General features: G+C 38.1%; 1 protein-coding gene across 6 annotated transcripts in view; it reads left to right on the top strand.

The window, feature by feature from the left end:
* Positions 1-14,526, top strand: part of MACROD2 (mono-ADP ribosylhydrolase 2) — a 432,938-nt gene that overhangs the window by 263,349 nt on the left and 155,063 nt on the right. Inside the window, exon 6 of one of the 6 annotated variants that reach the window (XM_079332081.1) lies at positions 8,393-8,478. The exons of 4 other annotated variants lie outside the window; for them this stretch is intronic. In XM_079332081.1, coding sequence (XP_079188207.1) covers positions 8,393-8,463 — 71 coding nt within the window. In that variant the 3' untranslated portion in view covers positions 8,464-8,478. Of the gene's footprint in view, positions 1-2,222; positions 2,461-8,392; positions 8,479-14,526 lie in introns of those variants that run through there. One more of the 6 variants, XM_079332078.1, reaches the window with a different exon arrangement.

Raw genomic sequence — 14,526 nt, 5'->3', positions numbered from 1 at the left:
CTGAGGTCAAGCATTTGAAACATTTTTCTTTAGGAAAAAAACAGCAGGTGTGAGACTATGGGGTATAAATAATGTTTTAATTGCTGTAGGAAGGAATCTAAATACTGATTAATCAGATAGTAAAAACAAGTAAAATGGGTATTATTTTACATGTTGAAGATGCTGTTTCACTACTGGTGAAACAAGAGTATAATCCAGAATGTTTTGCCTTCAAATATGGGGATCAAATTCGCATGGATTTTTTTTTGTTGTTGTTGCTGTTCAGCACTAGTAATTAGTTCCCCCTTTATTTTAGATTTCTGATAGCATCCCCCTTCTCTTAATGCTGCCTTCACACAGATTTTTTTTTTTTTTGAAATTTTGTTGAACTCGTCAGGCAAGTTGAAGACCATACACTAGGATTTTTTTATTAATTTCTTATAACTTTTAATTTCTTCCTTGCTTGGTATTTGTGAGTTTTTGATGATATTTGTAGAGGTTCTTGAGTTGCCATCAGTGCTTTTTTCCCTTTTCCAAACATAAAAAGGCCAAAGCAAGTGATGGAAGGGACACATTTACTGCTGTATATCAGATTATTTATACCAGTGCATGGCTTGCAAGTGTTGTACCATTCATTCTCCTCTGAATAGATGGCATTATCTTTTAGAGTATTAGCTGCTAAGAAAAAATAGATTCTGTATGTGATTAATTTTTGGACATTTACAGGCTACTTGGAGAAGTTTTGAATGGATGTGGTACAGGGTTCTCAGCTTGCTGGACTTGGACTGAAGTTTCACTGCTGGGAATACAGAGCAGCTTTGAGCTCCATCATCTGCAGGGCACAGCAGTTTGATCTGGGATTTAGACTTTCTGGATGTCTTTAAATGTGAGCAGAAAACCCAAAGTGTGACTTTAAAGACTCAGCAGTAATCTAAGGGTCTGAAAATAGCTCTAGGACCAGCTTTAGGAGGAAACTGTATTAATGAAAGATCTAGTACTGTAAATTTTTGATGGCTGTTTCTGCCCTTGTGTTGGTTTGTAGGTGAGTATAATTTGTATAATATAAATTATGCAGTAAGAAGCTAGAAAAAATTATTAATTAAGCGACTATCACAAACTTTGAATTACATCTTCTCACATACCCTTGCTTAGCTATTTGTTATGATATGAATCTCTCTTCTGGCTCCTTGAGAAAGTGAGTTATACTGAAGTTCCTCTAAATCAGTGGGCTGAAGTCTAGTATTCCTAGTGATATGTCAGAGAGATGGACAGAGAAATGTCTGACCATCTTCATGTTTCAACATGACAATGTGTTGGAGCTTCACTGCACTCTAAGTATGGTTCCTATTTAGTTTTTCAATAAAAATAGCTGGTAGCTTTCCAAGGCTTATAAATAAAAACAAACATTCATAAATGTGAAATGGTTTGCAGCACTAAAAATAACCCCCTTTGATATCTGATTATATCTATGTCTGTCTGGATCACTTTTTTCTTTTTTTGCAACTTTCTCACTACACTTTCAGTATAATTTTATACAGTGTTTTCATTAGAATTAAAACACGTGGGTTGGCTTTGAGCAAGTAAAAATACAGTAAGAATATTGTTAAAATATCTCAGTCTTCATGGACTGTAAACAGCAGGTCATCAAGACAAGACTATAAACTGTTTGAAGTACCCAGGAACACAACAGTTTCTATTGAAGTGTTTTTGTTTTAACAGCTGCATTACTCAATTCTAATTCTCCAACAAAATTAGGGAAGCTTCACATATATTTATATGTGACACAGAGAGGGGAGAAAAAAAAAAAAACCTTGAGAGTTTAAGAGGTGTCACGGACCCAAAATAATGTCATGAAAATACACTGAAAATCCACAGTTTTGAAAAACACAAATCACTCAAGTAAGACTGCATTTATGTCATTTATAATCCTGTCAGAGGTGTAATCTTGTTCAAAAAAACTTCCCCCCGCTGTGTGGTTGTTTTTTGGGGGGGTTTGGGGGGGGGGGGTGTTTTTTTCTTTTTTTTTTTTTTTTTTTTTTTTTTTTCGTTTTGTTTTGTGGATTTTTTTTCTTTTTTTTTGTTATTTGGTTTTTTTTGGGTTTTTTTTTCCACAGGGCATAAGAACTCCCCTCTTGTTGTGATTTATTGCTAAAGAATATTTATTACCTGCCTTGCTTAGGGACTACCACTGCATTAGCTTGGGAATAATTAGGGTAGAAGTAAAGAAAACTTGTATTATGCAGGTTTCCCATCATGGGGAATTCAAAGGCATCAGAGAAGAGGCAGAAGGTCCTCGATGGAGGTTTCCGAGTCTATCAGATACATGGATATCCTTTTGCACCTACATATCCATGAGTCCTTTATCTTTATGGAACTTTAATTTTTAGGTTGGAGTATCTGGGGTTCTCTCTGCATTCCCCAGATACTTTTTGTCCAGTTAATGTGACTTGTAACACTTTTAAGATCTCTAAATCCACAGTAAGATTTCCTTTTTTTTTTTGTGTTCCCTGTCTCTTTGTTGTTGGTTTGAGACAAGGCTTTTTTTAACTTTCCTACCAGCTGGTTGTGTCAAAAAGAGCAGTTAGTTCATGGGTCAGAGAATCCCTTGTGATCATACACAGAGGGTGAGGCTGAAAATGAGAAAGGACTTCTTTGGTCTTTTTATTAGTAACAATATTTTAGAGGCCCAATGACCATGAATCAGAAATGAGTAAACACGAATGGGTAAATCCCCTCTATGGCAGACACAGCATTTCTGAAAGGAAATCCTCAAAGGTGGAACAAACCCTCACCTCCTATACAAAAGAGCTGGGGGGCTCTGGCCTTTTTCACATGTTGTGATGCTGCTTGGTGTGTTGTGCTTGGCTGTAGCAAATAAAGAAATTGTAGCTTCAGAGCTCATTCCACTGCTCCTCCCAAACAGCTCAGAGTTGCCCTCATGCCTGCAGGGATGCAAAATTTTAAGTGCTTAAAATTAAAAAATGCCCCTCTGTGTGTGTAACCCACACTAGACACATGGACTAGCACGATAACAATGTGGAGGAAAAAGTTCCCAAATCTGACTTAGGCTGACTGTTTTTTATTAAGAAAGGAACATTTAGTTTTTGGAATATTCTGTGCTTTAAAAGTATTCTTTGAATTAATTCCAACTATAGATGTGACTTTTGTATGGAAGTGATTCCCACTGAGGACAAACTGAGGGTATTAGAGCAGTTTGAGTAATCCATTCAGCTGGCATAATTTGGTAATAATTTTCTGTCACTCTTATTCACTGTTGGATTTGAATCAGAGCTGCGTAAGCAATTGCTCTGTAACCCATTATCTAATCTGCTTCCTTCTAAGAATCCTATTTTATTAAATAAATGGTGGTTTATATTAGATGTTTTTTCAGCAGTCTGAGGTTTAGATGTACCCCTGTAGGGTGAAGGAATGGTTTCCTAACCTGTCTTGTTTTTTAGGGGGTGATTTTGGTGTCTTCAGCCATGGGGAAGCTTTAGGCAGGGCTGGTTGCACTGAGCCCTACTCTGAAATAAGTGTTTCCAAGGTTGTCACCTCTTAGTAGGGCCCCTTTTAGCCTCATGTCCGAAACACGTTTGTTCCCCTCTTACACTTCCCTCACTTTCCTGTATTATCTAACCAATGAACCAATGTTCCAGCCTATGGCAGAGGAATTCAGTGTGTTTCTTTAAAAGTGGGCTTTGCTTTTAACTATTACCTTCAATCCCTCCTTAATACAAAGGATGGTGCTCCTTTGAATTCTTGTGTGTTTCATTGCAGAAATTGTATGGGGGATGTGCTGTTGATGTTTGGGTAACAATGTATTTACCTGCCAGTGTTTTAAATCATAAAAGCACCTCTGTTGGCTTACAGTATGTGGATGTTCAACATCAGGAGCTGTGATTTGGCTCCAAGCCCAGCATCCATTGTGTGTTGTACCTTTAGCCTCCAAACTGGTGAAGTGGCAGGCATACAATTAACAGTGGACAATTGACTACAGTTTCTTCTTTACATGCTGCTCCTGGCAAACGTGTCATCCTTCTCCTACCTCTGCATTTTTCTACTTCTTCAAGCTTTCCTTCCTCTTTCCAGCACTTTGTGCAGTCACGTCAAGTGGTGGTTTCTCAGTATTATTATTATGTATTTTCATGGGTATTTTATTCTTCATCTGTTATGTACCTTGCTTTAATATATGCATTAAAAAGATAATAGACATTTTTTTTTTTTTTTTTTGACATGAGGTGCCATACTCTGTTCCATATGTTCAGGGAATCCCCCTTCATTTTTATCAATCACAGCTCTTGAAACATGGCTTTTGTATCAATGATCAAACCATACCCAGTTTAAAATTCATTTATTCATCTTCCTGCCTATCAGATATTGAGAAATGGTTGACTGCAATTTCTCAAAGTTGTAAGAACTAGTCTAAGCTTGCCTTCTGATCAAATAAAGTCTTAAGACATAATGCTTTATAACAGGCCAGACTATGATTAAACACATGGAGTTTTAACTTGTGAATACTTGACCAAATAAATGCCATAATCAGCTAGAATAGATGGCATGTGATGATTTGCTGGGTGTGAAAATCATTCTTTATTACTTTCTTACCTTCTTTATTTCTTACTTTCATGACTTGAGTTTTCATTTGCAATCAGTCTTACAATATGCATAATATCTTTAAAAGTATTGGTTGGTTGGTTTTTATTAAAGAAATTGTGGCTTTCTAGAGGGTTCTGTTTTGGGTGTTTGTGGGGAATTATGTGTTCCACTGGTGGGCTGAGCAAATATTTTTTTATCTTGCCTACTGTAACATCACTCATGACTAGTTCCTATTAAAAGTGTCTTGAGACTTTGATAAGAATCATGCTTTTTTCCCTTTTTAAAGGATCACTGTTTTTGAAAGCTAGAAAGACTTCTTTGTCTCTTAGCTTTTGGTCTCAAACAGAATGCATTTCTTCAGCTTTAAAAAGTGAAGTTTCTGTTTAACCACGGATTGTGAGATCCCTTCTTTTGTACGGTTATGTTTGAAGGTATTCATTTGAGGGTAATTCCAAGTAAAGTCTCTTGTAGCACACTGGATGTCTGCAGGTGTTCTAATCTCCTGCTATATCACTGTCTGGGAGATTTCACCTTCATGTTTAGGGAGTTCATTCGGGCTAATCAGGATTGGCAACTGTGTGCAAATGAGATTGTAAATTAAGCTTGAAAGTGGAATTTATTTTAAAGAAAATGTTTGGATTAAACAGGCTGTGTTATATTTATCTTTCTAATTTTCCTCTTCCAGCTGAACACGCTTAACATTTTCGTATTTTCTTATATTAAAAATTTTGAAATTCAAAGAAATTAAGACATTATTAATATAAACTGCTGTTTTTTCCTGAGTGCCAGTCTTACTTAATGCATTCAGAATGTAATTGTAGTGCATGGAGAATTCAGTCCTACCAAACAAGCTGAGAAAGAGACAAGTAAATTGGTTTTCCTTCTTCATTTTGAAATGTCTTCTTGAGCACAATGTTCTGCAGCAAAGAAGGTTAAATTATGGCTCCCATTTAGGCAGCAGCTCTGTGTTTTAGGAGCAGCAAGAGATGTTATTAAATGCCATTTCTCCCTGAAGTCCTTCCTAAACTCAGTGGAGTTGGTTTGAAAACTGATAGCACTTTGCCCTTCATGAGCAGCTGGCTTATCTTTATGTTCCTGGAGACTTGTGGAATTTATTAAATCCTTTAAGGAATAAAACAGGCATATACTTTATATGCAGAGATTTTTATCTATTTCCTTTCACTTTATGGACGTTCTGTGCACATGCAAGGTCAGTGGTGTCTCTGTGCTGCCCGTGCTGGCAGAGCTGTGCTCTTCCCAAACACTCCCAGCTCTCCCTTCAAGTTCCTGCTTGACTAAGAATCGTTTGTGTTGCTCTTTTGCCCAGTTCCTGACAATTCCCTGAGGAGCTGTTTTCACGTTCTGCAGAGCATTTACATTTTATCTTTGTAAGAGAGGAGTTTTGGCATAAATCTTTTTTTTTTTTTTTTTTTTTTTTTTTTTTTTTTTTTTTTTTTTTTTTTTTTTTACCTTAATGGGATTCATTTTGGAGTTACCTACACAACCATTCCCACATTCCTGCTTAAGTATGAGCCTTCAGAATACATGGAACAATAACCATTACATATCAGAAGATTAACTAGACTGGAGAACAATTAAAGTTAGCGAAGCAAGAATCTTCAAGTGATGTGGAATGATTTTTGATGCTTATGTCAGTTTTGTGAGAGCTTTAATTTTACATCCCTATACATTTCAGATTACTTGACAATAGCTAGCTAATAGTAGGGTGTACTTTTTCTACTTAGAGAAAGGAGTGGAGCAATTAAAAAATATAGTTTCTTGCTTGAGAGGTAGAATGGTGCTTGTTGTTTGAGACTTTCTATGAGAAAAAGTTCAGTTTGCCCTCTGTTGAAGTTGTCATTTCAGCAGCCTGAACAAAGTGGTGGCAGAGAATTTTTGCTTGTAAAGCCTTTTGAGGAGCTTAATGTAGTTTGCAAGTTTTCCTGTGACATTTAACAACAATTGGTTAGGTTGTGGCAGTGTCACAATCCATATTTATGTATCAGGGATTGCTTTTCCTACCTTGGCTTGTGCCCTTTCTGTTAAAATGGTTGCTGTAGAGTTAAATGTGCTGTCTGTGTAAATCCATTTCCATTCTGTGGATAGCACTGAGTGTGTATGTTCATGTAGCACACGGTCATGTTCTGAAAACAAGTGAAATCCAAAAAGAAGGAATTTCTCAAATGCATAAATGAGCCCAGATCTTTCTGAAGGACAGCAATTTCTTGACAGTCAAATAATTTAATAATTTTTTTCTTCTCATTTTTTTTCTGGCCTTTCCCAGGCATGTTTAATACATGTTTGTAATTCCAAAACAATGGAAAGAATAACATTCTGGGATGCCCTTTTGAACAAAAGAAATGCAAAGCTGGAATGCTGAAATTAAGGCTGGAATAGCTGGGAAAAAAGGACAGTTGGTTAAGAGATGCATAATTTTGAAGGTATTAATTCTTTGCAGCCTGAGCTGTCATGTTTCAGACTGCTTCCTGCAGCAGAATATCAGAAGCCTCCAATTCAAGTTGTCAACACAGAGTAAACAGTCAAAATAAATTAAAATTGCCCTCTGTGATTCGTTGTCCCAAAGAATTTGAAAGGAAGTGGTGTTATTGAGATCTGTTATTTTCTCAGCAGGGAAAGCAAATGCGCCTTCCTAAGACTTATCTGTCACTTCCTAAATACCTTATTCAAAACTCTGCATATATTTTCATTTGTTTGTGATAGGCATAGAAGTGGGAAGTCCCCATTCATCCCTACTGCTCTCAACATAGTATGTAACAAGGCTGACAGGTCTTGTAATTTGTTTGCTGCTTCTATTCTTTCATTTCTTTTTCTTCAGTTCACAAAAGATCTGTATTCCAACTCCTGTCACTTTTTGTGTGCTAAACTCACTTCAAGTGAACCTACATTTAAATCTCAAATCTTTTGCTCTGAATTAAAAGGTGACTGCACTTACATGAATAGATTTTAAGGATGAAAATAATAAGCTTCAGTAGCTTAAAATTTCATTGCCTAAATCTGTTAATACATACTAATTCTAAACACTCCAGTGCTGATTTAAGATCTTACTAGGAGCCTTTTCAGAGAGATTGCAGAATGAGTGGATGGGTACGTGGAAGGTCTGGCCTTTAAATAATTCTCCAGATAAAAAAGAAGCAAAAAGGCACTGGGGAGCCTGAAGACTCTTGCTTAAAGTGTGCCTGGGATTGAAAATTCATTCCAGCAGTCTATGATTGCTGCAAGCATCCAAATGCCTTCAGGAAAGGTTTCAGCCCCTTTATGGGGTGCATTGCTTGATAGAAGATGCTGCTGTCAAACCTCCAAGCATGCATTTGCATTGCCTGGGAGTGTCATCCTGGCTGTACATACCTGAATTAAGGGCTTAAAGTAATATGTTATGGCAGGGAGGGAGCAGAGGAGAAGAGGAATTTCAAACTCTGGCCAAACACAGAATTTAGGCCAAAATGTTGCCTCTTAGCTCCCTGCCATTTTCCCATGTTAAAATTCAGTGAGATGTAAAAGGAAGAGGAATAATGGGGTGATGAGCTGCTGCATAAAAATTGTAAGGAGGAGTTTCTGTTTTGTGGCTGTGTGCCAAGAGCTTTCTTACTGTGTTTCATAAAATGAGTGGAGTAGTGGTTGAGAACGTGGGTATATTGAAGGTGACTACAGTAAACTGTCATTAAATGACCAAGATTTTTTGCCCTGTGTGACTGCTCTGCCCCTGCCCTGAATACCAAATCCTGGCAGACTCTGGGCACCTCTAGAGCAGCTAGTTGGGCAGCAGAGCCACTGCTAAAAATCCCAACTTGCTTTACAGGTTCCCTGGCACCTTTCAGCAGTAGATGGAGGAAGAATGTACCAGACTTGTTGAAACAGAGCGATCTATGAGTGCATGGAAAAAATTCTTCCAGCCATACCATGACTGGAGATAGGGTGTGTCCTGTGCAGTTTGGGATGGGAAAGATTGTTTCTGGAGGCAATCATCTTCCTATTGCCTCTGCCTCTCCCCAGAGTGAGCTCAGAGGGGTGTGTATGAGACCCATTCATCATGGCCAGGTCTGCTGCCAGAGCCTGCTGCTGTGTGTGGCTGTAGGGATCTGCCTTGGAGTTGTGCTCCTTAAATCCATTCACGCTCTGCCTGCAGAGCACAGCCCTTGTGCTTGACACCATGGTGCCCTGCTGGTGATTCTTCAAGGCACAAGTTTGTAAAAAACGAAATCAGGAGGCATAAATTTCCCTATCAGGTCACTAGTAATGAAATATCAAACAGTCTTTTAATTTTATTAGATCAAACTTCGAGATGGTTTTCTTAATTTTTTTAATTTGTTTTTCTTTGTTTGTTTCCACGTTTAATAGATGATGGGAAAAAACAGGGCTATTTCATGGTCCTCTGCAGGGCCAGCAGTTAGACTCTGTGATCCTTCTCACTTCCTTCTTCCAGCTCTGCATATCTGCCATTCTGTGATCATTTATTCAGTATTTGGGAAAAGTTAGTCCAGATTTAAGGTGTCTGTTCCAGTCTGCTTCACCTCTGAGCTGCATGATTTGCTTCTAACCAAGGGCTTTGTGCAGCATGGAGGATCATGGTATTGCAGATAACAAGTATGGTAGCTTTTCCCTCCCTTTTCCTTTTATGCTTTCACAAAGCAGGAGAATGTTTTCCCTTGTGTTTCTTGAAGGAATCAGTGAGTAACTTTAGGGAAATATAATTATTTTCTTGGAAGACATGGGGCTTAAACCTAATACTGAAGCAGCAGGTGAAAAATCATAGTGAAGCTGGTTTTAATGTGGGAAGTGGAGAATGTGTAATTGAAACAGTATGCTGATGAAAAGGCATTATGTGAAACTGTCAGAAGTCATTATAATACACTAATTAACATGTTTTGCACCTTAGCTTATGCTGTTGTGTGCTAATATTTCTTCCTCTTTTGCCTGTTATATTCCTTAACCTGTTTTTGCAAGTATTTAGAGGCAGGCAGTGGTATTTTCTGTACTTTGCTCTTTTAAAAGCTTTGTAGACAAACCTGCCACCTGTATAATATGGATTTTCCTCTTGATAGCAATTTAATGTGTGTGTGTTTGGGCTTTTGTTTTCCTAATGCTTAAAACAGATTACAGCATAGATTGTATTTCATCCTAAGCAGATAATGTCAGATTGTAAAGGGAAAACTTTATTCTGTGCATGTGACTGATCCTTTGCCTTGCTTGGTGCCTTATCTCCCTTATGTCCTGAGCTTTTTCTGGAGAAAGTCTCCTGAACATAACAAATTGGAACAGCCCAATAGATCTTCATACCTCACAGGATTTCTGGAAATGCTTCAGTGTGAAATCACACTGCTTAAAATGCCATCATAGCGTTTATGCACTACCTGAGGAAATAACAGCTTAGGGAATAGGTAGGGCAGGAACTGGTTCCATTAAAGAATTTCATCCACTGCACTAAATTCAGCTAATAATGCTTTAGTCTGATTACCATGATCTTTAGATACTTATGAATTTTGCCCCTGCTGCTCTTCTGTTCTCCCTAGCACATCCACAGAAAGTGAAGTTTAATGCCTAGTGCACATTTTAAGTGCCTTTCTAGGCTTCAAAACACAAAAGGCAGGACATAAGCTGATGCCCAGCCTTTCCTAACATGCTCTCCATCCCCAGATGTGCCAGCTAATTCCAAGCACTGACAGGGCTTCCTGCTGCTCAGATATGTTTATCCATCTGCATAGATCTTACCTCAGTAAATATTTTAGGAATAGAGGAATCAAAAATTAAAGATGGAAATGGGGAAAGTACCATGTGTTGAAGTAAATGTGGGATGAGAAGAAACACAGTGAAATCAGACTCCTGTTTCTCTCCATGGTGATGGATTTGGGATGGGAGCAGTTCTTTCAGGCCTGAAGTATTTAGAGCAATTTTGCTTTTTTCCAAAGCCAAACATGGAAAACTTTAATACAGCAGGGGCAAAAGCTCTCAACAGAAAATTCTGTTTATGGAAACCCTTGTGCAATCCATGACTGTCAGGGCTTTACTTGCTCCATGTGCATGCCCACATACACATCCCTGCTGAAAAATACCATTTACAGTTAATGCCTTAGGCACATCTCCAGTGCAGTGAACATGTATAATTTCTAACATAATATTATGTGGTAACTGTTGGCAAACTGTTCACACCATGATGGAAGTCAGCTTAGATTAATTACTTCTTGATGTTAGGAAATGGCAGCTCTGAGAGGTACAAGCTGTCCCTTGTGCTTCAGAGGCAAGTTACTGTCACGTCTGGGCTAGTTCCTGCTGTAAGTGCCTGTGTTGGATGATCTGGGAACACATGAGTCTGTCAGAGGATGCTGCTGGGGCAGGGTGTGGGAACAAGGCAGGGAACAAGGTCTGGGCTGTGAATGGGGTAGCCTGGGGGCAGGGGGTCACTTCCACTTAGGGGTACTGCTGGAAGGTTTTTCCTCAGGCTGTGGTTGCAGTGATCTATTCCTGAACTTTGGCACTGCTTGTGAAATTGTGTTTCCTCCTCTTCAGACTCTTTGCGTAATCCTGTGAGAAATCACTAGATATGCATCAGTGCTAGTGCTGCTCCAGGATTTCATGATTTCCCAGGATCCTGGGAATAAGGTGGGAACTTCTGGCTGCGATTCTTTCTTCACTGAGTTTAGCAAAATATGTTTTACATAGATGGAATTTTGTAAAAGCACGAAGGGGCAAGTTTTGGCTGTTTGTGAACAGCCACCCTTTGGCTGCTTGTGAAACCCAGGCCTTTTGCTCCATGCAGAAATATATAAATAACACTTCTGGGAAAGCCTTTTGGTTTGCTCTCTAAGGTTGTGTCTTCATAATAGCTCTTCCCTAGATTTGTTCTCAGTTTGCAGATCTATTTGAATGGTAAGAGTAGCCCAAATAATTACTGAGATCCTCATCTTCCCTTTTAATTTGACCAGGACGATTTCTGTAGTGAGACAGTCCTGCAATTTTAATTTGGAAGGTCTTTGGTGCCTTGAATAACACATATAATGTGAATTATACCTGTAAATTATAACTAGTGTTGGAATTATCTTTTAAATCACATTTACTTGATTTGCTCAAGTTCCTTTTTAATGCTAGGTTGCTTTCTGTGTCTACCACTTTAGATCGATTGGTTTGCTTTTCTCCTGTCAAGGCTTGCCACTCCATTGTTATTATTGGCAGCTCTGGAACACTTTTAATGTCCACTCAGTAAATTGAGCATTCATTGACAGCTGTTTTCCACAGCAGCTAATGCAGTGTGCCATCTCAATTATTTCCTACTTTAGTGTTTATTTGAGTCAGAAAATAATGGGATTTACTTGGGCAACCCTGATTTTTTTCCTTTGCTTAGTTAATATACTGTACCTACAAAATTTAGGATATGTTCAAGTAAGGAACCAACAAAAAAGGACATTAGTATTGAATCTCTGAGATGAAACTTGTAGGTATGTAGCATGCTGCCTGAGGTAATAAGCTAACGTTTGAAATGTGCTGTAAGTACAAGAATTGTTAGGTGGCTTGTTTGTTTGTTTTTCATGGCCAGACTGTGCTCTCCACTTTCAAAAAATGATTTATTCCTTCTTTTTTGATTTGGTAGAAAGGAAACTACTTAATGCTAACACTAGAAGCTTTGCACTTATATGGCAAGAGGGGAATGGCTTTAAACTGACAGAGGGCAGGGTTAGCTTGAATATTAGGAAGAAATTCTTCTCTTTGAAGGTAAATGAACAGATTGCCAAGAGAGGTTGTGGATGCCCCTTCCCTGGAAGTGTTCAAGGCCAGGTTGGATGGAGCTCTGAGCAGCCTGGTGTAGTGAAAGGTGTTCCTGCCCACAGCAGGAGGTTGGAACAAGGTGATTTGTAAGGTCCCTTCAAACCTGAACCATTCTGTGGTTCTGAGAAATCTATCAGGCAGTCAACAAGAGTTTTCTAAATCTCACTCTATTACTTTCAGTAGCACTGTCAGATATTTATAGTAAAAGCAATTATGTTTGGTGGGGGTGGTGGTGATGGGGACAGACAGGATGGAAAGCAGTTATAAAATGCCATTTCTCACAAATGGTAGATGTCAAACAAAATGTAAAATCTAAAGGTGCCATGTAAGCTCAGTTCTCAGAACCTTTGTTTGGAAGATGTGAGTTTTACTGACAGCTTATGACAGAAAGCTTACATTTTCCAGGGTGGGCTGAAACGTGGCTGAAATGGATGGCAGTCAATCTCACCCATTCACATCTCTGGTTTTCACATTTTGATGCAGCTAGAATGCAATGAAAAAAATACTAAAGAAGCACAGACCAAGTAATTAGAATTTAATTATGCTTAATTATTAGGGTTGTGTTTAATTTTAGGCATAGAAATAGGCTTACTGAAGGGAAAAGGACATATTCTTTTCATTGCCTAATAAGACTTTTGTTGTATGTACACTCTTCAAGTAGTTGGATGTTTCTGATATTTTAACATGAGGATCCTTACAGTCATCCTGTTACACAGGCTTTTTGTTAAATAGGCTTTAACTCTTTATTGGAGTTAGTTAAATGAGCTTTAACTTGTTCTTTGAGAATAAATAACCTCACCATTGGATTATCAAAATGGATAATGTGGCCATGTTTCATTGCCTTAGTTAGGATTTATACCAGCCACTTAGTTTGCCCTTTTTATTTACATTTGTCATTTTCATCCTTTTCTTTCCCCTGCTGCAAAAGGGAGCACGTTTCTCACTGTTTGCATTAATGAGCTTTTGATGCCATTGCTAAATGTAGCAGGTGGGGGCAACTTGTCCTTGGTGTCTGTTGCACACCATTATTAATTTCTCATGTAGAGAGGATCTGTTGATATACTTTCATATATTACCCAGACTGGATGCTCAGTTTTGTCCAAGGACAATGTTTTTTGTGGCATTAGAAGTCTGACCCAAATAGAAAACTTTTTATTTATGTGCCATACATTGGTACAGGTGGAACTTTTACATGAAGGCATTTTCCTGCTTAGAATGCCTGCATCAGAATGGGTTGGACAGTTACTCTAACAAAAATATGTATCTTCACACCATCAAAGGAAAAATTACTTAAACAATAAAGAATTTCATCTTTCCCCATAAAGGCTAAGAGTTTTAAACATCTTTCTATGCATCTGGCACTAAAGGGATGGTATTTTACAGGGTTTCTTTCTGTTGTTAGCATTTATTATTAGAGCAGAAGTGTGTTGCATTTGAGCTTAGACTCAGATCTGCTTTTTACCTCCAGAGTTATACAGCATAAGTTTTCACTTCTGAAAGTTCATCTGTGCTGACATTCTCATTTTTAACTCATTAAGAGCCTCTAGAGCAGGGAGCTGAGATATGCTTTGTGGTCCTGAATTTATATATCTCTTGGGTAACAGTAGAGCCTTGAAAGCTCCAGAGAGCTGAATTTCAAAGAATATGGCAAGCCAAAAGGTTGACTAAAATCATGTGTCCCTGCACCTAACCCCATCACCCCAGTCATTTCCAATTGTTCATTGGCATATGCTTTTCAGTCTTGTTCAATAACAGGTTTGCAGACCTTTGACATTTCTATTTAAAAATGAACTGACAGCTTTCCAGCAACAGCTGGTAAAAGGCACTTCTAACTGTTCATCATGAAATGGATTTTAAAAAAGCATGCAGTTTCATATTTCCTACTTTGTCTCCAAGTTCAAAGTGATTTTTAACTAAATTTTTGGTTTCTGCTTGACATAGATTTTACTTATGTGTAATATGTGTTTTTTTACTGACTGAACATTTCCTTACATGGGAAGTGTGAAACCAACAGTCTTGGCATGGTGTGTCAGCATTGTGAGTAAATTTTATAATTGGTTGAATTGCTTTTAAAATGTTACTTACAACAATTTCCTCAGATGCTGCATCTCCAATTTTTCTATAGAGTTCAAAGAGACCACACAGATGATTGCAATTAAAACATTGGGGCATCCC

This window comes from Erithacus rubecula (genome assembly GCF_903797595.1).
Source record: "Erithacus rubecula genome assembly, chromosome: 2".
In the NCBI taxonomy this organism is placed as follows: Eukaryota; Metazoa; Chordata; class Aves; order Passeriformes; family Muscicapidae; genus Erithacus; species Erithacus rubecula.
Note: the sequence above shows the minus strand (reverse complement) of the source record. Positions and strands in the feature narration are given on the sequence as shown.